Source organism: Apodemus sylvaticus, chromosome 6 (assembly GCF_947179515.1).
Source record: "Apodemus sylvaticus chromosome 6, mApoSyl1.1, whole genome shotgun sequence".
Taxonomy (NCBI): Eukaryota; Metazoa; Chordata; class Mammalia; order Rodentia; family Muridae; genus Apodemus; species Apodemus sylvaticus.
This window is the reverse complement of record NC_067477.1, coordinates 65,502,971-65,530,239: the sequence shown is the minus strand read 5'-3', so window position 1 is coordinate 65,530,239 and position 27,269 is coordinate 65,502,971. Positions and strand designations below refer to the sequence as shown.

The 27,269-nt window shown below is 38.2% G+C and overlaps 1 protein-coding gene across 2 annotated transcripts in view; it reads left to right on the top strand.

The window, feature by feature from the left end:
* Window positions 1-27,269, top strand: part of Mipol1 (mirror-image polydactyly 1) — a 272,162-nt gene that overhangs the window by 138,705 nt on the left and 106,188 nt on the right. For both annotated transcript variants that reach the window (XM_052185808.1, XM_052185809.1), the window contains exon 8: window positions 14,619-14,726. In XM_052185808.1, the coding sequence (XP_052041768.1) occupies window positions 14,619-14,726 (108 nt within the window). The remainder of the gene's footprint in view (window positions 1-14,618; window positions 14,727-27,269) is intronic.

The window sequence follows — 27,269 nt, the reverse complement described above, 5'->3', positions numbered from 1 at the left end:
ATTTCTATGTCTTGGGCTGGTTCCAAATCCAGTCTGCAGCTCTCTTTGGATAGAACCCCACTATGCTGACATGTCCAAGATCTTGGGGTCTCCAACACAATTCAGGCTTCACCTTCACAGCTTCACACAGTGGCCTCTCTTGGCCTCTGTACAGAGACACCCCTGACAAATGGCTGGCATCAGTAGTTTTCCTTAGCTGAGAAGGGAGATTCAACAACACGTTTCTTGAATCTTTGACACGAAAGTCAGAACCATATGGCCAAAGCTGCCAAGTTTTGTTGTTTAATGGGGCTGAAATTTGGCTCACTTGTTCAATTATATTTGTATATGGTTTACTTTCTTGCTTAAGCTTTTAATTCCTTTTCACAAATTGGAAGCTTAGCTGGGTGGGATCTTGTGCTGGGGTCACCACCCCCTTATTTCACTTAGCATCAGTTTTTAATTTTTTTTAAATCTATTTGAGCACTGAACTTAGCTCCATAACACTTTGTGATGCTCATTCTCTTCTGTGCATTTTGGATTTCTCTTGCTTGTTCCTTTTCCTTACAGAGCTACATAAGAGTAATTATTAATGAATACACAATGCAGTCAACATTAGGCTGTCTTGAAATCTCTGCCAAGGTTATTAAGCTAAAGCTTTTCAATTAGCTTCAGGCAGATTTTTCAGACAAGGACAGAAAATAGACACATTCTCAAGAATGGTCTCTAGGCCACTTATTAATTTTCCTTCCCTATGCATCCTCTTGAGGTGGGATGAGATAATCTAAGTAGTTCTTAGCACCACCATTTTCCATGCTCCTACTAGTATGGCCCACCAATCCATGCTTAAAGCAGCCAACTGTTGATCCAGTCCAGAGTCCCAAAGTCTTCTATGTTTCTCAAACAAACATTGTTGTCAGGCCTGTCACAGCACTGTCCTACTTCCTTGTATTACCTTCTATCTTAATTACTGTTCTATTGCTGTGAGGAAACACGATGACCAAGGAAGTGCTTTTAATAAAAAAAAAGCATTTAATTGGAGGCTTGATTACAATTTCAGAGGTTAGCCCATTATCATCCTGTCAGGGAAAATGTTGGCATATAGGCAGGCATGGTGCTAGAGAAGTAGCTGAGAGTTCTATATCCTGATCCATAGGCAGAAAGAAACATACTGGACTTTTGGAACCTGAAAGCCCCCCACTGGCCCAGTGACACAATTCCTTCTGCAAGGACATACTTCAGTAAGGCCACACTTCCTGATCCTTCTCAAATAGTACCACTCTCTGATAATAGGTTCAAATATATGAACCTATTGGGTTTAGTCTTATTCAAGCGACCACAGGTAGCAACTGTAATTTCAGAGATTTACATGATGATTTTTTTCTTTTTAATCTTTTTTCATAACATTATTGTCTAAGTTAGGGATTCACTACTGTGAACAGACACAATGACCAAGGCAACAATTATAAAGACATTTAATTGGGGCTGGCTTACAAAGGTTTAGTCCATTATCATCAAGGTGGGAACATGGCAGCATCCAGGCAGGCATGATGCAGGGGGAGCTAAGAGTTCTATATCTTCATCTGAAGGCGGCTAGCAGAATACTGGCTTCTAGGCTGCTAGGATGAGCGTCTTAAAGCCCACACCTGCAAGTGGTTGGATACACCTACCCCAACAAGGCTACACCTTCTCCAACAGGGCTAAACCTTCTCCAACAGGGCTACACCTTCTCCAACAGGGCTATACCTTCTCCAACAGGGCCACACCTTCAAATAGTGCTACTCCCTGGGCCGAGCATATGCAAACCATCACAACTATTGTAACCTAATTGTTGGATTTTTTTTGTTAGGTTTTTTTTTGAAGTTATTTCTTCTCTTGCAATTCTTTTTTAAACATATTGTTAGAAAAGCACTGTGATTATCATGATTATAATTTCAAAATATAACATGATTATTAACCAGTTTGTCCAATATGTAAAGGAATAAAAGCTTATTCAGTCCCAAGTGCTTCTAAAGATCTGTATTTCTAGATGTGGAAATCACAGTGACACCAAGGTTTACTTTCTGCTTTCACTGGAAGATTGTGATGTTGTTTTTGTCTGTAAACAAACAGTTGTATAACATCCGAGTTGTAAGATATTTAAATATAGTGCAGTTATAGTGACTTGTTGCCTAAAGCAATTTGTACAGAAAGAGAAATGGCTCCTGTTACTAAATCTGAAACAATTTTGCAGAACTTTTTGCTAGGAACCCAAAGCAAATTTAAACTAGTCTTTTTTCAAAATGTAAAGAAAACATGAAGTAAAGTAATCACAGCAGTACTTGATAAAATATTTAAGAATTCATACTTTTTAAGGTGGTGGTTTGATTGGATATGGTCCCCATAGATTCATGTGTTTGAATGCTTGGCCCATAGGCAGTGGTACTATTAGGAGGTATGGCCTTGTTGCAGTAGGTGTGGCCTTGTTGGAGGAAATGTATCACTGTGGGGTGGGCTTTGAGATTTTAGATGCTCAAGTCAGCCCCAGTGTCACTCTCTCTTCTGCTGCTTTGGATTTAGATGTAGATCTCTCAGCTGTCTCTCCACCGCCATGTCTGCCTGCATGCTGCCATGCTTCCCACCATGACAGTGGTCTAAACCTCTGATCTGTAAACCGGACTTCAATTAAATGTTTTCCTTTATAAGAGTTGTCATGGTCATGGTGTCTCTTTACAGCAATGGAAACCCTAGCTAACACAATAAATAGAAATTTATGGTACAATGACTTTATTTTATAAAATTTATCCATGACTTCTACATGTTTTGCTTTCTTGGTTTGTAAAATTTTCTCATGTCCATTTACATTGACAAGTTAAATATTTTTTTCTTGTTATCATTGATCTTATAGAGCCATTATTGGCTCTACATGAATTGATGTAAGACTTTCACCCTCCCATAATTATCTTTTAAATTCTGAAGTCAGACTTTGTGTCAAAGATGTGTAAGACAAGCTCCTAGAGACTGAGGCAGCAGGCTCATGGGTTGGAGAATAGCTTTTTCTACACAGCAAGACCCTACCTCAAAAATTCAAAAGCAAAATATATTTTTCATTCATTACTCCTATTATTTTAAGGGAGATCTCAAATGTAGTCTCCTTTTTTTTTTTAAAATCTGTAACTTTTTATATATCTCTGATGTGTATGGACTCTATTTTGTTTCAAATAAATCCAACTTTAATTTTTTTTGTTCTTTTTTGTTTTTGTTGTTGCTGCTGTTGTTTTGTTTTTCGAGGCAGGGTTTCTCTGTATTGTCCTGGCTATCCTGGAACTCACTCTGTAACCAGGCTGGCCTCAAACTCAGAAATCTGCCTGCCTCTGCTTCCAGGTGCTGGGATTAAAGGCATGTGCCACCATTGCCCGTCTGTGTATGAACTCTTTTAAAACATAATCCCTGTTAGTTGCCTTTGTCTCTGTTCTGTTCTGACAAGACACAACTTAAGGAAGAAATGGTTTATTTGACTTACAGTTTAAGAAGGGATTCGGTCTGTCTTAGGGAAGAAAGCATGCTGGCAGGAGTACTGTTCTATTGGTCACATTGACTTAGTAGTCTTTAGCCAGAGGTAGAGAAATGACAAGAAATGAGACTAGGCTATCAACCCCGAAGTCCCACTCTCAGTGACACTGTTATTAGGAAGCTCCCATATCCTAGGGTCTCACAAACTTCCAGAATAGTACCAACAACTGGTCTGGCGACAACATCTTGAAACACCTAATTTTTCTTTCTTTCTCTCTTTCTTTCTTCCTTCATTCCTTCATTCCTTTTCTTTCTTTCTTTCTTTCTTTCTTTCTTTCTTTCTTTCTTTCTTTCTTTCTTTCTTCCTTCCTTCCTTCCTTCCTTCCTTCCTTCCTTCCTTCCTTTCTTTCTTTCTTTCTTTCATTCATTCTTCCTTTCTTCCTTTCTTTTTTTCTTTCTTTTTTCTTCCCCTTTTTAGTCCATATAACCTTTAAACAAGGGGGGGGGGTATTTGCTTTGTAGTTTGAAGACTTTTAAAAGTCATTAACTAATTACTCTATTTATTTATTCATTTTTTTACGTCCCAACCTGTTTACCTCTCTCCTCGTAATCCTTCCCCTGATGTCAGCTCTTCCACTCCTCCATTTCTCTTCTGAAAAGGTGATATCCTTCCATGGATATCAGCTAAACATGGCATATCAAGTTGTAGTAGGACTAGGAATCTCCTCTCCTTTTAAGTCTAGATTTGGCAGCCTAGTAGGAGGAAAGGTCCCAAGGGCAGGCAGCAAAGTCAGAGACAGCTCCTGCTCCCTGTTAGGAATCTCACGAGAAGACAAACTACACAGCTGTAACATATATCACAGGGCCCAGGTTAAATTCATGCAGGCTCTCTGGTTGCTAGTTCAGCCTCTGTGAGCTTGTTACTTGATTTTATGGGTTTTCTTGTGATGTCCCTGATCCCTCTGGCTCCAACAGTTCTTCCTATCTTCAACAGGATTCCCAGAACTCCACCAAGCGTTTGACTGTGAGTGTCTGCATCTGTTCCCACCAGTTACTGGGTGAAAGCTTTCTGATGACAATTAGGCTAGATACTGAGCTATGAGTACAGCAAAGTATCATTAGGAATCATTTCATTGACTTTTTTTGTCATTCCTATATGGTTCTATCAAGGGTCTCTTGGCTATCCAGACTCTGGTTCCTGGCCCTTTAGACAGTAGCATGGGTGTACTTCCTCTCATAGCATGGGTCTTAAGCTGAAACAGTCATTGGTTGGCCACTCCCACAGCCAATTTTACCCCAGCACCTCTTGTAGGTAGGAAAGATCATAGGTCAAAAGTTTTGTGGCTGGGTTGATGTCTTAGTCGCTCCACTGGAGGTCTTGACTGGATGGAGAAGATAACTGCTTCAGGCTCCGTATCTGCTATTACTAGGAGTCTTAGCAAGGCTCACTCTCAGACTCCTGGGAATTTTCATTGCCTTGTATTTCTAGCTGACTCAGAGATGCCTTATGATTCCAGTTGTCTCATCCCATACTCTCCCTCCATCCTCCTCGTACCTGTATACACCTGTTCCCATTCCCACCACATTCAGAACCCTCCCCATCCACTAGAGATATCTATTCTGTTTCCCTTTCATAGTGAAATCCATGCATTCCCCCTTGAGCCCTCCTTGTTGTTGTTACTTAACTTCTATGGGTCTGAAGCACATAGTCTGTAAGGGTGTTTTACATTTAAAATTATAATAACCACAGTGCCATTGTATCACAAATATGATAATTCCATAAAATCATGGAACACCTGGTATAATTTTCAAATTCTGTAGACTTCAAAAATACCATACTTTGTGACACCGCAAATGAAAGCCCTTTTATTCTAGTGGAGTAGAAATCACATGGCAAAGAGCTCCCTTAGTAATGGCAGTCACAGTGTTATGATCTAAACAGACAAGCTCACTCTTTGAGATGTAGATTCTGAGAACTACAGGTTATAGTTCCAAGTTGTTAAACCTGGAGGCATACAGCTCTTGTAGGTTTTAGGCCAAAGCAAACTCAGTACCAAGAAGCTTGAGCTTTGAATGCCAGTGGCCCAGAACCCAGCATAGTGTTAGAGCTCTTGGATTTGGGGTATTGAAGCCTTCAGTTCTTAACATACCTAGCAACCACTGTTATAACTCTTGAGTTTTATAGTTCCAAGTCCTTGTCTTTTACCTCTTAGCAGCTCTCTGGAGTTTGGGCAGTGTCTCAGAGTTCCAGTGTTACGTTGTCTCTTGTTCCTCACAGTCACTGACCCTGAGTAATTTAAACCTTCAGTTATTCTTTTCAGCTACCATTTCAGCCATTGATCAGACTAAAAACTCTAGTATATCCTCTGAAGTTCATCCAACCAGCTTCTCCTGCCCTCCTTGTGATATAAACCACAGTAGAAAATCCCACTTGGAAGAAGCTTTCACAAGCAGGGACAGTAGGCAGGCTGTGGTTCCACCAGTCACAGCCTGGTGTCTGTACAGTTGCTGTTCCACTCGACATGTTTCACATATGTCCCAGTCCTAAGCCTCACAGTTGCCCCAATCACAAATCATAAGTGAGTCATCCAGGAGGTGCTGACTCCTTGGTGAGTAAGAATAGCTGCTAGATGGATTAAGTCATGCAAGCATCATTAAGACTTACCATGGTCAAAGTCTCCAAGAGCTGCTGCAAGCTGTCTGAAACAGATGTGACTGTAACAGGGCCTCCTGAAACAGAAATCATGGCTTTAGCAGCAGCCACGGCTACAATTATCTCAGCTGGCATGGAGTTGTTGGTGTGGAACTGAAATGCTGTGAGGGATAAATAAAAGTGCACAGTCACAAACTTAAGACCTAATAATTTGTTGTGATAGAAAAACATAGAAACATGAAACAGTGTATTTAAACGGAAAAAAATGTACAGGGAATAGCAATGTGAGTAGAAAGATGGACAGAATTGAAAAAGAATATAAGAATACATGTATGAATAAAAACTAATCATTGAAATTTTAAAGAAAATGAATACAAGAGAGAATAGCTAAAGAAAGAAACAAGAAACATTAATTCATAATGGGTATTTGCAATTTACAAAAATACATACAATTTAAAAAATATGAGAGGGCAACTGAGATGGCTCAGAGGGTAAAGGCTCCAGATTCTGCCGAGCTGCCAAGGCTTGACAGCCTGATTAAATCAACTCCTATATGTATTGTCCTCTAACTTCAGTTTATGTGCACAATGCGCACGCGCATGTGCGTGCACTCACACTCACACACACACACATACACACACACACACACACACACACACACACACACGACACACACACAGGCTTATGCGATTTTTAAATTCTGGCCAATAAAAACTTTCCAAATTTGAGGAAGGCAGTATTTCAAGAGATAGTAGCTCTATACTACTACACTGAGTCTTTCCAGAACCAGGGGCCACTCCTCCATTCTTCTTGTACATCATTTGATGTGTGGATTATGTTTTGGGTATTCCAATTTTCTAGGCTAATATCTACTTATTAGTGAGTACATTCCATGATTGATCTTTTGAGACTGGGTTACCTCACTTAGTATGATGTTCTCCAACTCCATCCATTTGTCTAAGAATTTCACAAATTCATTGTTTCTAATGGCTGAATAGTACTCCATTGTGTATATATACCACATTTTTTGCATCCATTCTTCTGTTGAGAGATACCTGGGTTCTTTCCAGCTTCTGGCTATTATAAATAGGGCTGCTATGAACATAGTGGAGCACATATCCTTATTACATGCTGGGGAATCCTCTGGGTATATGCCCAGGAGTGGTATATACCAGGATCCTCCGGAAGTAATGTGCCCAGTTTTCTGAGGAACCACCAGACTGATTTCCAGAGTGGTTGTACCAATTTGCAACCCCACCAGCAGAAGAGGAGTGTTCCTCTTTCTCCACATCCTCGCCAACACCTGCTGTCTCCTGAATTTTTAATCTTAGCCATTCTGACTGGTATAAGGTGAAATCTCAGGGTTGTTTTGATTTGCATTTCCCTAATGACTAATGAAGTTGAGCATTTTTTAAGATGCACCCGAAGCAGTATAGGGCAAAACCAGAACAGGGAAGTGGGAAGGGGTGGATGGGAGAACAGGGGGATGGAACGGGGCTTATGTGACTTTCAGGGAGTGGGGGGGGGGGAGCCTGAAAAGGGGAAATCATTTGAAATGTAAATAATCAATATATCGAATAAAAAAAAGATAGTAGCTACATTTTTTCAGGTTTCAGAAGCAGGAAATCTCAAGGTTTGTGTGTGTGTGTGTGTGTGTGAGAGAGAGAGAGAGAGAGAGAGAGACAGAGACAGAGACAGAGAGATTATGGGTATCAAACTCAGGCTATGATGTTTGTTAGGTGAACATTCTAGTGCATTCCCAGAGGCTGGTTAAGATGATAAAACCTAACTTATGTCTAAACTCTAAACATGTTCCAGGACTGCAAAACACCACAATTAAATATAACCAGAAGTTATATTGTTGGTTAGAACAGCCATTGGAAAAAGATGAATCACTGTATAAAAGAATTAGAATTATATCAAAGTGACTGCACATATCTACAATAACTATAAGAATTGCAGGATACATCACATTGACAGAGATGCAACATTTACCACAATATTTCTTCCTACTGATTGCATGGGGGCCAAATAATCACATTTCCCGAGAAGGAACTATTTCAATAAACAGAAGTTTTGAAAGCTGTGCTTCTGGAAACAAATAAATAAACAAGTAAATCCAGGGGAGAAATGCAAATGGTTTGATGGGGGCATAGCTACTCATTGCTTTTGAAGAGTTGTTTTATATAAACTGTTTCATAGAAATAAACAACCTCCTTCTCCTCCTCTTTCTCCTCATCCTCTTCCTCTTTCTCCTCCTTCTTCTCCAACTTCTCCTCCTTCTCTTCCTCCTTCTATGAATCAAGTTCAGCTTTGGAAATGTTATTAGAAAGCATTAGCCAAGTACATCGGTCACATAGGAATTTACCCGTCATCTGAAATAAATTATAGACCAAAGTCTTTAACTTTCATATGTACACATATGTTTACACAAATGGCTGTAAACAATATAAACAATGGTCAGGGAGACCATGTCATAACAAGAATCATATTATATTAGAAAACTGAGATAATCCAAGAGATTTACACAGTTGGTAAAAAAAATAAAATTCAACAGAATTTTTCAGAGGAGGCGTAGGACCAAAAGGTGTAGGCTAGGAATAAAAATAATTTTCCTCATGTGGATAGCATATCTACCAAACTATATTAACTGTACGTTAGAAGCATTTCTTTTAAATTCAAGGACAAGGAGACTAAATGTGCTATGCAGATTAGTTTCTGTTCACAGAATCTAGAATAGCCTATGAAGAGGAAAATTCAACTGAGAAACTGCCCCCCTCAAATGGCACTGTGGAACATTTTCAGGATTGATGACTGATGTGAAAGGGCCCAGCTCGCTGTGGGCAGGGCCATCTCAGCAGGTGTTCTTAGGCTGTGTTAGAAAGCAAGCTGAGGAATCCTCTGGATATATGCCCAGGAGTGGTATAGCAGGATCTTCTGGAAGTGAGGTGCCCAGTTTTCGGAGGAACCGCCAGATTGATTTCCAGAGTGGTTGTACCAATTTGCAACCCCACCAGCAGTGGAGGAGTGTTCCTCTTTCTCCACACCCTCTCCAACACCTGCTGTCTCCTGAATTTTTAATCTTAGCCATTCTGACTGGTGTAAGGTAAAATCTCAGGGTTGTTTTGATTTGCATTTCCCTAATGACTAATGAAGTTGAGCATTTTTTAAGATGCTTCTCTGCCATCTGAAGTTCTTCAGGTGAGAATTCTTTGTTTAACTCTGTACCCCATTTTTTAATAGGGTTGTTCGGTTTTCTGGAGTCTAACTTCTTGAGTTCTTTATATATATTGGATATTAGCCCTCTATCTGATATAGGATTGGTGAAGATCTTTTCCCAATTTGTTGGTTGCCGATCTGTCCTCTTGATGGTGTCCTTTGCCTTACAGAAACTCTGTAACCTTATGAGGTCCCATTTGTCAATTCTTGCTCTTAGAGCATACGCTATTGGTGTTCTGTTCAGAAACTTTCTCCCTGTACCGATGTCCTCAAGGGTCTTCCCCAGTTTCTTTTCTATTAGCTTCAGAGTGTCTGGCTTTATGTGGAGGTCCTTGATCCATTTGGATTTAAGCTTAGTACAAGGAGACAAGGATGGATCAATTCGCATTCTTCTGCATGCTGACCTCCAGTTGAACCAGCACCATTTGTTGAAAAGGCTATCTTTTTTCCATGTAATAAGGATACATGCTCTACTATGTTCATAGCAGCCCTATTTATAATTTCCAGATGCTGGAAGGAACCCAGGTATCCCTCAACAGAAGAGTGGATGCAAAAAATGTGGTATATCTACACAATGGAGTACTATTCAGCCATTAGAAACAATGAATTCATGAAATTCTTAGGCAAATGGATGGAGTTAGAGAACATCATACTAAGTGAGGTAACCCAGACTCAAAAGGTGAATCATGGTATGCACTCACTAATAAGTGGTTATTAATCTAGAAAACTGGAATACCCAAAACATAATCCACACATCAAATGAGATACAAGAAGAAAGGAGGAGTGGCCCCTGGTTCTGGAAAGACTCAGTGAAACAGTATTCGGCAAAACCAGAACGGGGAAGTGGGAAGGGGTGGGAGGGAGGACAGGGGAAGAGAAGGGGGCTTACGGGACTATTGGGGAGTGGGGGGGGGCTAGAAAAGGGGAAATCATTTGAAATGTAAATAAATTATATCGAATTAAAAAAATTAAAAAAAAAAAAAAGAAAGAAAGAAAGCTGAGGAAGCCACAGAAGGGGGCAACTTGCACTGTTCCTGCCTCTGTGCCAGCCTGAGTTCCTGTCCTGACTTCTCTCCATGGTAGACTGTGATCAGATAATGTAAAGCCCAGTAAGCTCTGGCCACCACAGGTTGCTTTTGATCATTTGTTTGTCCTAGCACAGAGAAACAACATATAAAGAGCAGGTAGAGGAAGGGCGGCAAAGGCAAGGATGTTTGTCCATGCTTCCAAAGCACATTCAGTTTTCTTGTTGCTCAGTCCAGTGCCACTTGGATCGAGTCTGAGTCGCCTCAGCTCTCCTAGACTGCCCTTTCACCTCCCGACTAAACTTCCTGCTTCTGTCCTGGCTCGCTCAGACTGTTCTACCTGTAGCTGGAAGATTGAACTTATAGGAATGTGGGAGGGGAATCCAGGTGTGTCTGTTCTCTAAGCATGGCAGCAACTTTGTCCCTTTCAGTAGACTTTCTTTTTTTTTAAATTAATCATTTTATTTATTTACATTTCAAATGATATCCCCCTTCCCTGGTCCCCTCCACAAACTTTCCCCATCCCATCCTCCCTGTCTCTGCCTTTGCCTCTATGAGAGTGCCCCCCCCCCATTCACCCACTCCCACCACTACCCTCTAGCATCCCTCCCTTCCCATTGATCCCAGATAAAGCCAATCTCTGCTACCTATGTATCTGGAGTCCTGGCTCCCTCCATGAATACTCTTTGACTTGGAACTCAGCTTTGATTTCACCTGCTACTGTTCTCCCGTTTTTGCGCCATTCTGCCGCCATAGCTTACCCTGATACTGAGGAAATCAGCCAGGCTTCTACCTCAGAGCTGTTTCATGGTTGTTTCTTCTGCTTCAGTCACTTTTCACAAAGACATGCTGTAGCACGAAGATGTTACTACATCATGTTTTTAGACCTTTTTCACACATCTTTATCTCCATTATGTCTTTATTTAAATTAGAAATTATTTCCTTATTCTCCTACCACTCCCTAAGCTTCTGTTTTTCTCTGTAACATTTTCATCTTCAATTTACTATATTTTGTGCTCATTCTCTTCTTTTCTGAGTATAGATATTTCTATTTACTTTGTCAAATTATATGTCCTCAGCAACTGTAACTCCCTAGCAAAGTCATTGATTAATAAATATTGGTTTAATGAAAAAGCACTTCACAATAGGTGTTTTTTAAACAGAAAATACTAGCAAAAGACAAGAGGAAATAAATTCATTACAGAGGTCTCAGTTTTTCATAACCTGAAAAATAATAACTTTCATTTGATATCCGTTTTTTTCCCTAAGGGTACAACAGTTTCTGTTGTGTCATTATCTCTCTCTTTGTTCATATTTTATGCCACAAATTAAATTTTTAAATGCCAAAGAAAATTGAAGTGTAGATTAAAAGGTTAAGATCTTTATCTATTTTACAAATATTTTAAAGCATAAGTTACAACAATAGGATATGATATCACATTTGCTGGTAGATAAACATTTAAATCTAGTTTCAAAATAAATTTTAAAACTAAAGACTTTACAAAAAATAAGAAAAAGGAAAAATATGTAAATATTTCATTGTGGGAAGTGTATTCAATTTGAAAAATATAGAATTACATAAAGAAATTATATAGGACTAAGTAGGTCAAAAGAAATCTTCAGTATCACTAAATATAAATCATAAGTTTATATGTAGTAAAAACTTTTATTCTATTCTAATTTCAGAACAATTGTCTCTCACTTTCTGTGAATCTCAGATTAATATTAAATCCAAAGCTCATTAGCAAGAAAAATAAGTTCAACACTTAGACCTTAAGCAAAGAGTATGTTTTATTATTGTTTTTTTCATCAAGTGTATAGCAAAAGTTTTTATTTTGAAGTCATTTCATATTTTCTGTAATAAAAAGAACAGGTTGCCAGACAACTCCCTCTGAAATTTTAAATTAAAATGTAATTACATCATTTTCTCCATTCCTTCTTCTCACTCCACCCCTCCCACACACCCTACACTTACCTTGTTTCTCCTCAGAAAGATGGCCTCTTCTAATAGTTATTCGTGTGTGTGTGTGTATGTGTGTGTGTGTGTGTGTGTGTGTGAGAGAGAGAGAGAGAGAGAGAGAGAGAGAGAGAGAGAGAGAGGGTTTTGTGTGTGTGTGTAAATATATAAGTACAGCCTGTTTAGTCTGTTTAGTGTTGCTTGTATGTATATGATTTCAGAGATGACTACTAGATATGGACAGCCAGTAAGGAAGAATATTTCTCTTGCTCTCATTAGTTGCCTGCAGTTCCTTATCGTTGGGTGGGGTGCCATGAGAATTTTTTTTCCCCTTCAGTGTTAGAATGTGTGGTGTATTTCTTCAGGTCTTTAGACAGCCATGCTGTTTAGATATCATGGATAATGTTCCCTTGGGACAGACAACTTTGGATGTTCCTCATTTTTCCAATGTTCCATTGATGCTTCTACCTTCCTTCTTTTTCTTTCATATTTCGCTTCACTTTCTTCTTACAGGCTAATATATCTGAAATAAGCCCACACATATCCTTATTACTATATTTAATGGAAAACATTGATTTTGCAGCTGAAATCTACTTTTCCTTTGAACTTCCATAGGCCATTTCATCTTTAATTTTTGATACTTAATCATGTAAATATAAAATTAATTGAAACAAATGATCATAGTAGAATAAAAGCTGTCTTGATATTTATGTCATTTTTTTCTCATGTGTCATAGATTTTGTCTTTACTATGAGACAAAATGTCTGTTGTTATGAGCTGAAAATTAAACATAGATAAAACTGTAATGATAATCATGTGTTCTCTTCAAATAAAAATTAAATGAGATATATCATGAAGTTTTCACATGATTTTAAAACCGTGATAGGTGGATTAGGTTGTCACATGGCATGTGGTAGAATGACTGTGGCAATGCAAGACAACTGTCACTTATAGTGACCACCATATCAGATTTCAGACATTCTTGCCCCCGTGCGTTTGTAACATGTACATGTGTACATACTTACATTTTCATTTGCGTGAGAAGAGGCATAACCATGCCATAGTATACACGTGGAATGTTGAGGACATTGGGTGTCAGTCCTCGTTTCCCAGGTGGTTCGAGACGAGGTAGCTGGACCCCAGGTTTCTGGGCATCCTCCTATTTCTGTGTCCTGCTGTGCCGGAGGAGAACTGCGATTACAGCCATATGACTGCTGCTGGTGATGTGAACTCAGGGTCTTCCTCCCACACCATCTCCTTAGCCACTCAGAATTACTCTAGAACAAAGCAATTCACTTGATTTCTTGTGGTCAGTTTATTTCATCTGTAAATGCCATAACAGTATTTTGTATGCATGAGCTGTGTACAGTTAATTATATGTATTTATACCAAGGTCATGTAGTCTAAATCAACACTAAGAGTCTGTTAAGATTCTTCCTTTCAAACACTTTGTATATTACTACAAGGAAGTGCTGATACAGATAATATAGTCAAGGTGCGAGTAAGAAGCGCCAATATGGATTATAGCTGCATCTTGATTGCACCATGAAAATGCATCATTTTTTTATTCATTATGGCAAGTAGCCATTTACCAAGTTTTCTAGAAAGAGTATTGTCCAGATTATTAATCAATATACACATGTATCAGTTATTATTCAAATATACCATTTTTAAAAATAGACAAAATAAGAATTAACTTTTAATTTTCTTACTAAACCATGGGTTCAATATTTTATTGCAAATATTAGCAATAGTTTAAAAAATTAGCAAATTTTCCATCTAAAAGCATGTTATTTACACCACATTATATTATAGTTTCTATACTTATTATGTAAAATATTTTAAATAAATAAAAAATCTGGATTATCCATTAACACACCTTTATTTTTAAAAGATTAATAGAAGTTGACCATAGACTGCATAATTATGATTTATTGAAAATTTGATGTGAATTTAGATTCATGCTTTTAATTCAGCAGTGGGTGTATAACTAAAAATATTTGACCAGAGGGTAGAATAATTTGCATATAATTTGACCTTAATTTCATAAAACTAAACATTTTCAATACAATATTTATACTAAGACTAATTGAAAATTGTAACCGAATTAACAAAGTTAATAGTGTTATTTTGTGTGTATGCAACTGTATTTTTTCCACCATTGTCATTGCTAAAAACAAACCCCTTGCCTCTGACAGAATACAGTAGTGTTATTTACATTAATTCATATGGCTTGGTTTTAAAAAAAAAGCTGCTAACTCCTTCACTTAATGGGATTCTTCCCTTGTGGCAGTGCAAACGGCTGCACCAGGAGCTTCGTCGCCTGAAAGAGCAGAACCAGACTTCAGCAAACAACACGAGACATCCAACTGCTGAAAACAATCAGGAACGTGCTCTGAAGGTAAATGGCTGCTCCTTCTTGCAGGCAAATTAAGGTTGTAAGCCCTCGGTGCCAGCTTTCTGGGCTGCATATATCAGTTGTGTACATTTCCGCAAAAGTGAGCTGTGCTGTTTGCCAACAACCTCCTCTTTAAACACAGACCCAGCACCCTTCTGTTACGGTATTACTTTATTTCATGTATGTGTACATGAAAAAAACATATTTCTGTATTTTGAGCAGTTGTATATTAATAACCTCTGGTACATATTCATTTTCTTTCTGTTTTTATGTTATTAGATTTTATACTTAATAAAGTGACCACTCCAAAAGAAATAATAAATCATCAGCCTTTTCTTTGCAGCAACATGTAATATAATTTATTGTAATTTATAACGTGTTGTTGTATCTGTCACCCAGAAAGCTGACACTGCTTCAAGGACATGTGCATGTGTTTGGAAACTGAAGGAATACATAAAATGTTAAAACAAAAGAAAAGAAATGCATTGTGTTCAACTAGAACTTGAGAACAAATGACAGGTCTAGTTTATGACACATTCTATCTCATTGTAATACCCAGCCAGTTGTCATGAGAAAAACACATTATATGAGTCTTCATTCTACCTTTAAGTCACTTCAGTCTTTAGTAGAGTGTTTTGAATGTCATATTTTTGTTGTGCAGTAAGAGCAGTAAGTGGTAGGACTGTGTTCTAGTTACTTCCCATAAATTCATTGTTATCTTAGATTGTAAATAGATATCATGATATTAAAAGTATGATACATTAAACCAAAACTGACAAAACATCTTTTAAAAATGAGTAGAGGCTGTGGTGGTGGCTCAGTTGGTAATATCTTGCGATATAAGTATAGGGTCTTGAGTTAAGGTACATAGCACCTACATGAAACGCTGGGTACTAGAACGTGTATCTGTGACCCTGATATGGAGAACAGAGACCAGTGGGTGCTTGGTGCTTTTTGGGTACCCCGTCTAGTCAAGTCCATGAGCTCAGTTTCAGAGAGATCCTGTCTCCAAGGAGATGGAAAGCATCTAAAAGGATACCTGATGCCAATCTCTGACCTCCACATGAGCACCATTCAAGAACAGGCATCTACACAGGCCAACACCCACAAAGCCACATACTTACACAGGCATATACCCACACAGGCACACACCCACACAAGCATACACTTACACAGGCACACACCCACACGGTCATACACCTACACAGGCACACACCCACACAATCATACACCTACACAGGCATACACCCACACAAGCACACACCCACACAATCATACACCTACATAGGCATACACCCACACAGGCACACACTTACACAGGCACACATCCACACAGGTACACACCCACACAGTCATACACTTACACAGGCACATACCCACGCAGGCACATATCCACACAGTCATACACCTACACAGGCACACACCCACACATGCATACACCTACACAGGCATACACCCACACAGGCACACACCTACACAGGCACACACCCACACAGGCACACACCCACACAGTCATACACCTACACAGGCATACACCCACACAGGCATACACCCACACAGGCATACACCCACACAGGCATACACCCACACAGGCACACACCTACACAAGCACACACCCACACTGGCACACACCCACACAGTCATACACCTACACAGGCATACACCCACACAGGCATACACCCACACAGTCATACACCTACACAGGCATACACCCACACAGGCACACACCTACACGGGTACACACCCACACAGGCATACACCCACACAGGTACACACCCACACAAGCATACACCTACACAGGCACACACCCACACAGGTATACATCTATATAGGCTTATACCTACATAGGTATACATTCCACACACATACTAAAAATGTATAAAACATTTTTAATTTGTACAAATTGTGAAATTTAATAAAAGGCTTTCCTATAAGTTATTTTTAATTTTATAGTGATAAGCTTATAATTTTGTTGCTATTAATCTAATTTCTATTAAATTTATAAGTAGACCAAAAATATAGATAATAGAGAATTACAGATTACCATGATTATTTTAAGTTAGCGCCAAAGAATATATAATTTTATGAGAATAAAGTACAGTATCATTTTAAATGTGTATGTACATGCAAATGGAAAATAAGTGTTGTAAAGCTATTCTCCACCAAGCATGATAATTTGTTATCAGTACAGATCATGTGCACAATATGGTACAGCTGTTTTAAGTTAAAACAGGGCTGAAGATAAAAATCCTAATTTGGTAATCATTAACTTATAGTAACTATGAGAAATAATATAAATTTCTGTCCCTTTTGCATGTTAAGGGTAAATGTGTAAAAAATGGTGACAGCTATTGAGAAAATTACATGCAGGCTTCTGAGAAGTTATTAAGCTTAGAAATCAGTAGACCACACAAGACACCTGGGAGTTTAGAACAAAAAGAAATAACATGTTTAATGGAAATTTCTTCAGACTATAATATTTAAAGTAACATATAAACTCATGTCTATTCCTGAGAAAGGTACAAATCTTTTTGTATTTGATCTTTATTGTTTCTTCAAAAGTCTAATTTGGATGTTGCATCTGTTAACTAAAGTTGGATTAAATTCCTGGAAGAGAGAGGTGGAAGAATCAGTTTTTGAAAAATTTCATCAACTTATCCTTTCTAAAAACTCTATGAGAAGTGAAACATAAAAATTTCTGCTATGCATATGTAATACTGACTTTTATTCTCCTTCTAATTATTTCTTCATGTAACCTTAAATATAATTTTAAAAATACAGTCATTTATAATACAGTTCCTGATTCTTTTTCTTTAAAGTTCATACAGCTTTATTTTATGTCCATTAGTTTTGCCTGCATGTGTGTATGTGCACCATGCATATAGCTAGTGCTCTTAGGGGCCAGAAGAGGCCATGGGGTCACTGGAGCTGGAGTGCCAGGGTTGTGGACCTCACTGTGGGTGCTGACAAACCTAGGTCCTCTGCAAGAGAACAAGTCCTCGTAACCACTGAGCCGCCTCTCTGGTCCACATCAGCTTATTCTACATCATAGATTTAATCAGCTATTGGAGGAATCTTACTTTTCATTTGGTGATTGTTTTTTTAATTGTCATTCAGGCTATAGATGGCACATTTGCTATGAAATTATCAGTCCATTTATACATACCATTATAATACTAACTGATTTAATATTCAGTTTGTATCTAAGTGAACATTAGAACATTTTTAAAAATGACTTCTTTGGAAGTGGTTAATCTCAGCAATATTTTCAGTATTATAAATCACACCATTATCAATAACACTAATAAATTTAAACTTTACTAAGTTGTGAGTTCAAAAATTTGATTCTTTTTTGACTCAATTACATTAAAATGTCAAAAGCATACTGGAGATATATTTGGTTTTCAAAAAAGTTAACGATAATTTATTATATAGAACTTTGTGACCTAGTAATGATGGCAAAGCCACAATCACTGTACAAGAAAACACTTTTAGGTTTTCTTTTGTTCTTCAACTAAATGTCTGTTCATACTAATAACCAGAAATTTTTTCTAAATTATTTTTTATGCTGGAAGATAGCATCAGATGTTTTGGTGAATATTAATAGGCATTCTTTTTTTTTTACAAATTATCAAGGATTTTAAAATAACATTTTAGTATTTCTTTGCAAACTTCATACAATGTATTTTAATCATATTCATCTTTATCCCAACTTCTACATAACCACCACTATCTCTCTATGCAACTAATTTATTGTTCTCTCTCTCCTCCTCTCCTGTCTTTCCCCATTGAGTCTAGTTTGTGACAATCAGCTGTTCTTAGTGTGGGGCCTGCCCTTGAATGTGGTCCATATACAACAAATCACACCATTAAAGAAAACTGACTCACCCTCTCTCAGCAGCTACCAAACCCAAAAGCATCTCAACCTGGACTGGGTCTCCATAGCTATCACCTTGTTTTGTGCTGGGATTTTATGTGGTTTAAACTTACGCACAGGTCTTGTGCATGCTGTCATAGTCTCTGTGAATTTATATGTGCAACTGCTATATCGGGTACAAAGCACTCTTTCTTTAAAATCACCCCCAACCTCTAGCTTTTACTAGGTTGATACTTCCTCTTCTACCAGTGTCCCTGAGGTACACCAAGGGTGTAGCATTGCTGCCCCACTTATGGCTCTGCAATCCAAAGTCTCTTATGCTCTATGCATTGGCCAGTTATGGGTCTCTGTGTTTATTGCCATCTAATGCAAGAAGTTTCTCTGATGAAAGCTCTGAGAGACACATTGATCTATGGGGTATACTAATAACACATTAAAGGTCATTTTAATATTATCTGTTTAGCAGAATAGTAATAAGAGGTTCTCCTTTAAGGCCTATGGTGTTGGTGGCGTCAAGAACAGTGCTAGGTATAGGTTCCATTTCATGAAGAGGGCCTTAAATCCAGCTAGAAAATACAAGATTAAACTCTTAACATATGTGCCACAGCAGTGGTCATATCTTCCCAAACCAGTCATTATTGAATCTTAAGAGGGTTCAGAGCTGGGTGAATGTAGTGATTACTGTTCTCTGTCACCTTCTGGCATTACAAAAGCTAGCCACTGGTAGGGATGAAGCTTTGAGGTCAGCACCCACTCCAATCTCAAATGGCCAAGAAGCAAGCACTTAAGGAAATGTTCAAAGTCCTTAGTCTTCAGGGAAACGCAAATCCAAACCACCATGAGGTTCCATCTCACAGCCATCAGAATGGCTGAGATCCAAAACCAGTGACAGTACATGCTGGTGAGGATGTGGAACAAGGGGGGCACTCCTCCATTGCTGGTGGGAGTGCAAACGTGTACAACCACGTTGGAAATCAATTTGGCAATTTCACAGAAAACTTAGGCTAGTTCTACCTCAAGATCCAGCTAATCCACGCCTGAACATATACAACATCCCACAAAGACACTTGTTCAACTATGTTCATAGCAGCTTTATTCATAATAGCCAGAAACTGGAAACAACCTAGATGTCCCTCAAGTGAAGAATGGATCAAGAAAATGTGGCTGCCACATAATGCTATTCACCTGTTAAACCAAAGACATCATGAATTTTGCAGGCAAATGTATGGAACTTGAGATTATCATCCTGAGTAAGGTAACATAGACCTAAAAGGACATGGTATGCACTCACTTATAAGTGGATATTAGCCATAAAATACAGCTACCATGTTACACTCCGCAAACCCAAAGAAGTTAAACAAGAAGAAAGGCCCACATGAGGAAACTTGAATCTCACTTAGAAGGGGGAATAAAATAGATGGAGGGAAGTACCTGGGAGGGAGCGGGGATGGTGGGTTCAGGATCAGGTGTGGGGAAGGGCAGGAGACATAGCTAGATGGCCATGAAAATGAATGGAAATCTGTAACTGAGTGGGGGTTAAGAGGTGGGGGCATCTCCAGGGCAGATCACTTTTAAGGGCAGAGTCTACATCCAGGAGAAGACAGCTAACACAAAATAAACTTAGTAGCATTTTTGTGGGGTTGTGTCATAATGTTTTGTTAGGGTACTTATTTATTATTTTATTAAATAGTTAACTTTACCTACCAGGTCCTTTACATATATATTAGTGCTTCTGGGGTCTTTTTGTTTTGTTTGCTTTTAAAGGATTCCTGTGTGCAGACATGAACTTGCATTTCTCTGTATCTGTATGTTTCTTGTGCTTTTTTTGGCTTCTCTTTTTCCTCTTTATTTTGTACTATTCTAATTTTTTTAATCTTTCTTTATTTTACCTTGTTTTATTATTATTATTTAGATGCCTGTTTCTTTTCCAAACAGGAGAGACAAAAATGGTGTGGATGTGGATGGAAGAAGAGGTGGGGATGATCTGAGAGAATGACGGGGAGGGAAACTATAATAAAATTATTACAAACCTATACACAAGGAAAAAATGAGAAAAACAATTAGTTTTATATTGTTTTTTATGATACATGTAACTTATCTGGATTTCATATTTCCTCATCACCTAATACCCTTTTTGTTTCATATATTATTCTGTCCCATTGTGTACAATTTTTTATTTTTATTGGATATTTTATTTATTTACATTTCAAATGTTCTCCCCCTTTCCTGGTTTCCCCTCCGGAAACCCGCATCCCATACCTCCTCCCCCTGCTTCTATGAGGGTTTTCACCCCTCACCCACACACCCTCTCACACCTCCCCACCCTCACATTCCCCTACACTGGGGCATCAAGCCTTCACAGGTCCAAGAGTCTCTCCTCCCATTGATGCCAGACACGGCCATCCTCTACTACATGTGCAGATGGAGCCATGGGTCCCTCCATGTGTGCTCATTGGTCTCTGGGAGCTCTGGGGAATCTGATTGGTCGATACTGTTGTCCTTCCTATGGGGTTGCAAATCCCTTCAGCTCCTTTAGTCCTTTCTCCAACTCCTCCATTGGTGTTTACATAATGTAGATATAGATAATTTAGGCTAGGAGCTGACTATAAGGGGGAGCATGTGCTTTGCTTCTGAGACTGTGACCTGACTTATTATTATACTTTCTAAATTCATTTATTTTCCTTCAAATTTAGTATAAAATTTCCTTCAGCTTATTTTTTTAAAGAACTGAACAGTGTTCTATTTTTATATACATGCCAGATTTTCATTAACCATTCATCCTTTGAGATGGTTTTGTACCATTTCTGTGCTAAACTAAGTAAAGCAGCAGTAATGTTGAGGTACAAATATCTCAGGGATGGGGTGAGGAGTTCTCTGGGCTTGTGCCAAGGAGCGGCACAGTAAGGTGACAGTTGTAGTCTTTTAAGGAATCTCCAAACCGAATTCTATTTGTACTCATTTTCACACACACCCCAAACATCAGTGAACAGTGCTCCCCTTTCTGGACATATCCCAAAGTTTGTTGTCAGAGTTCTTGCATTTTCAGTTGTGAGCCTAGCCTTTCGAGGCTGAGCCATCTCTCCAGCCCATGATGTTAGAATTCTTGATGATTTCTGTTCAGACTGGGACAGGTGGTCTCAAACTAGTCTCAAATTTGCATTACCTTGATGGTTAGGAACACGGAACATCTTTACTTAAAGCCATTTGTAGGTTTGTTGCTGTTGTTTTTTAAAAACTGTGTATTAAGATTTGTTAATCAATTTGCTGACTGGCAGTTTTATTTCCTTGGTATTTAACTTCTGCAGTTCTTTGTAATTTCTGGATATCAGCCCCTTGTCTAAAATTGGTTGGTTAGATTTTCTCGCATTCTGTGTGCTGTCCGCTTCCTCTGCTGTCTGAACTTCCTGTCTTCAAGTAGTCCCATAAGCTGATACTTGGAGCTAGGTCCTGTGTTACTGGTGTTTATTGAGAGATTTCTTACTTAACCATGATAACTTCAAGAGTATTCCCCATGTTTTCTTCTAGACATTTCAACATTTCAGGCTTTAAATTAAGATCTTAGATTCATTTTGAAATGACGATTTCTGTACAACATGAAAGAGAAATTTAATTTCATTCTTCTGCAGGAAGATATCCAGTGTGCTAGTGTGATTTGTTTAATAGTCTGATCTCCTCCTTTGTCAAAATTTAAATGGGCATATCTTTAGCACTTTGTTTTGGGCCCTCTATCCTACCCCTTTAGTCTGCCTGTCTGTGTTTATGTCAGTGCCACTATCTGCCTTTATTACTATAGCTCTGCAGTATAATTGATGTTTGGGTATGCTAATGCCACCATAAGATCCAACTCTTTGTTTAGTTAATTTTATGTGTTGCTTTTTCAGTCTCTCTCTGCTTCATTAAGTTCTTCACTGTGTTATCATTCCCTACCTTATCTAGTGTGTTTGGCATTGGCTGGTTTTTTGTTGTTTGTTCGTTTGTTTTGTTTTGAGAGCCTTGAGGTATATCATCATTGGGTTATTTGCTATGAACACTTAATGTTATAAACTTTTCTGAGGATTTTCTTATTCGTGTATCAGAGGTTCTAATAGGCTATGATCCTGTAGCAGAACATTAATATTTGTTTTTCTCCCGGGCCCCTGACCTATGTAGTCTCAGGTTCTTGGCCACCTCAGCTGTATCTCTCATGGGTGCATCTCATGGTGTAGCCCTTAAAGCCTATCAGATGATGGTTGGTCACTCCCACTGCTTTGTGCCACTATTGCACTTGCAAGCCAGTTACCATTGTAGATAAAAGGGTTTGTGGGTCAGTTGGTGTTTATCTTTTTCTTGTGATAGCACAGACTTCCTACCAGCACCATAAAGACTAGTCAGTAGGTGTGAGGCTCTAGATAAGCACTAGCTTGACTTCTCCATGTTTAACAAGTGGTATAGTTCTCTTCAGCTACAACCCTCCAATGGTTTTGGCAATAATCTGGGGTGTCTGGGGATTCACATGGGTTCCCTTTGGCCAAACACTCAAATAGATGTAACCAATTTTTTATTGCTATAACATTCTAGTCATTGCCCCATCTCTACTAGCCATGCATTTCACACCTAGTCTACACAGTATTCTCAGCCTTTTCCCCCTTGCTCAGTTGAGGCTTACTAGTTCCTGGGTGTCACCTACCTAGTAGAGATTCCTTAATGTATCCCATTTGCTTGCTTCTTGTCTCTAGGGAACACATCAAGTATCATGCTGTCTTGATTATCTTTCCCTATGCCTACCCAAAGCTCTAAAAGAAGCTCTGTTTTGTACTCATTCTCTATAATTGTATGGAACAATGTCAAGAATTCTAGTTCTCACCATTGAGTGTTTTCAGTTTGTTCCCTGATGTCCTTTCCTATTTAGAGTTCACTGCAGAAGAAGTTTTTTTGAAAGAGGCAGAGTAAATAGCAAATGTTCTCCAGCACACTACATAGTAAATGGTAATATAAACTATTTCTTAACATGAAATCATATATCAGGATGAGTTACTAGTTTTCTATGTTAGTGTACTATCTTTATTTTGTATGATACAGCTTTCTACTGAGAATTTCTCATTCACTAATCATACAGCATTTTAACATTCTATTGATATCCATATGCATATAAGATTATAAGGATCAATATGATATTGACAGAGGTCTATGTTCATCTTGTTTATAAAGTATGATACATTACTCCACTGGTATGTATAAGCAGTGTTTGTGGTGAGAGAACCATTGTATATATTGGTGTGGATAGCAGTTGCATCAGTTTATGTGTGACAGATTTGAGCCAGAATTAGACACATACCACAGAAACATAAGTTAAGGCTGATGAAATTACAGTAAGCCATGGGTCTTGCCACAATATCATTGTACTTTCTGATTTAGATTTTATGTCATGTTGGGACACTTGTCATCCACTGAGGATGTCAGGTGAGAGTGCATGACACCTATTTGTACATATTTTGTTTTTAGTTCTTATGAACTGATAATTGTGTAAAAATTAGTTATTTAAAAAAGGCAGTTACCAAGTTCAGTGTACATCAGAAGGAAGATGATTGCACCAGGACATAAATCCCAGCAATTAGGACTATGGGGGGTGCTCAGGTAAAAGACTACTTTTTACCTCAAATATAACAAAAATAAAATTCCTTACTTGGAGTGGGCTCAGTAGTAAGAATCAAACACAGGCCCAGTACATGGTAGGCAAGTATTTAAGCACTGTACTACAGTCCTGGGTTTAAACTTATCAACACCCCTTAATATCTTCCTTCCATAGCTTTATCTAAATCAACTATTTTTTTAACAGTAACATTTGTCAATAATCAACCTTTTGTATCACCCAGTCACATTCATTTACCTATCCCTTCATCTATTAGAGTATGATGCTTAGTACAAATCTAGCTAGGGATGTTAGCTACCTTTATGGCCTTTGGAAAAGATGTATAGGCCAAATTCATCCTGCAATAATTTAAAATTAGGAAACTAAAAGGGAACCAAATAATTATAAGGTAGGCTGGGGAACATATACTGTGTACATGTATATAGACTTGAGCCATCTGAACTTATTGAGCAACCAGTCAAAGAAGGGGGGAAGGAGGATGACTCCAAGGGAACGGTCCCCCAGACATACCAGGCATATGTGAATATATGCGGCATCAAGCACAGGGACTAGACAGGTTCGAGCCAGATGGAGTACCAGTGGTGAGTGGCAGAAGCAGAGACACAGTCCCACTCCTAATCAAGAAGCTATCTGCAAATGATACTCAGTGACAAAGGGAAAAATAGTTGTCTCCCATGGAGCCTCACTGGATGTGTCAACCATAATTTTGGCTAACACAAAATGAGCTCAGTAATATAGTTTGGACTTCCTGTTTTGCTTTGTTACTTGTGTGTTTGATTTTTATTCTGTGTTTTGGGGTGTTTTGTTTTTGTGTATGTATATGTTTCTTGTCACATCATTTTTCTTTTGAATTTGATATTTTGAGAGAGAAACAGAACATAAAAGTAGGTGCATATGGAGATGGATAACATCTAGAAAAAGAGTTGAAGGGAAACATAACCTAAGTATATTTGATGAGTGTTAATTGAAAATAATAATAGGGAAAAGAGAAAGGAACCAGAATATATGAAAACATTTTATTTTTCTGAGCAAAGAGGATAGGAATCTTCTCTGGTTCTGGTTCTTAACGTCATTCCCATGTACAATACAGAATAAAGTTTTTTCTCATTACAAGTAAGACTCTCTGCTGGGTCAGGTTTATAGCCTTTGCATACCATGTTTACAGTCTTTTCATAACATAGCAGCATTTTCTGTGGGTTCTCTGTAATGTCATGGGCAGTTGCATTGAAGGCTAGCTTCATGGACTGCAGCACCATATGTAGCCAAATCATTAAAAGCCCATGTAGATCCATCAAGGTCATCAAAACAAAAACACAGTGAGGTACAGATAAAACTGAACCATATTCTCTGCACCCACATTAACTCCAGGTTACAGTAGGAACTCTCTGTCATGACAGGGATGTGGCTTGTGATGCATTCAGTTGCTCTTAACTGACTGCTAAGGTATGTGTTTCTCTAATTTGAATTAGTATTATTTTGTGAATTCGATACTTGATAAGTAATGAAGGAGATATAAAAATTACACTGTAACTTTTCTTACAGGAACTGTTACACATTTTGTAGAATGGTGTTGCTTTTTTAGGAATGAAGGTATACCTGTGCAGTAGAAAGTGTGAATTTTAATCATGGGCCAATATGTTCTGTGAACTGGCTTTGGGTGGGTTCTGAAACCCTTTTCAGTCTTTGTATTGCCTGGTCTTTGAATTCATTGACCCATCACTTAAGCCACTTTCTCTACTTCCTCTGCCCATCTCATACCTGCTGTGTGTTCAGTTCTGTCTTTGGCCAAACTGGAGTGAGAAGACAGTGAGTGCTGGCCTGAAAGAGTGAGCTGTGTGAGAACGCTCCCCCGTGCCTGCTCACCCAACACTTGCTGCTTACCCTACTCCACTCGGTTACTTCCATTTTCTTTTCCTCCATGTAAGGACTTTTACACTGACAGAGCTGTGGAAGAGTGGGCTCCTGGGATCCTCTGTGGGACAATGCCTGGCTCAGTGCAGGAGGAGTTCCTAATGGAGTTCTCACTTACGGTTGTTACTTTATAAGTAGAGGTCACAGGTTCTTTTCAGAGAACCTGTGGATTACAGTCATCATATATTTTCAAAATAACAAATCTAAACCTGACCTATAGCCTTCTGAATTACAGTACTTACTCTGATTATGAAAATGTATCCAACATAGATTTTGCGTATGCAAAGTAAACTGGGGGAAAATATTTTCCTAACATTCTTTTAGAGTAATGGATCCTTTTGTTTAAAAAAGATACCAACAGTGTATTTATTTTTTTCTTATTTTTAACCTGATTTTTCTATTAAATTAATGTTAGTGTCTGGTAAAATTATTCACTTATGTCTTTTTTTTTTATTCTCTCATGGTGTTTTAGTGCAAAACTGGATGAGGATACTTGAAACTGGTTAAATGAGTTTTCCTCTCTGTCAGTTTTAGCCTTTTTCAGAAACCAAATTCCAAAGTTGTGCCCAATGACTGTGGACAGTGACATATTAAATGGTCTCTAGCGCTGTATGTATGGTGATATTTTGAAAAGTATAATGCAAAGTCCCAATTGTTGTCAAAAACACAAGGATACTAATTTGTTGGATTTAAAAAACAACCTAAAATATATTTTTAAAATCTTAGATTCTCAAATAGTTTTGATATAGCTTACCTGAAAAAGATTTTTATTTGAGACATAATATAGAATTCTTCATTAGAGGATATATGATTTTAGTAACATTGCATCTTTATTCCTATGTTGAGGTGAAACTGATTTGATGAGGTAGTATATCTGCAGAACTTTAATGGGGCCACTTATTTTGAAAAAAGTCTAACATTCATAAATTTATATAGCTCTAGTATGCCAACTATCACAAATGACTTTATTATGTTGTTCAGTGTTGGTTAGTTTTTCTGTTATGTTGATGCATTAAAACAGATATTAAATTTTATCATTAATTCAGTGCCTGGTCTCTCATCAAATCCCCTTAATTACAAAGTGACTCCAAGGATTAGACAGCATGGATTTTAATTTTAACTGAAACAA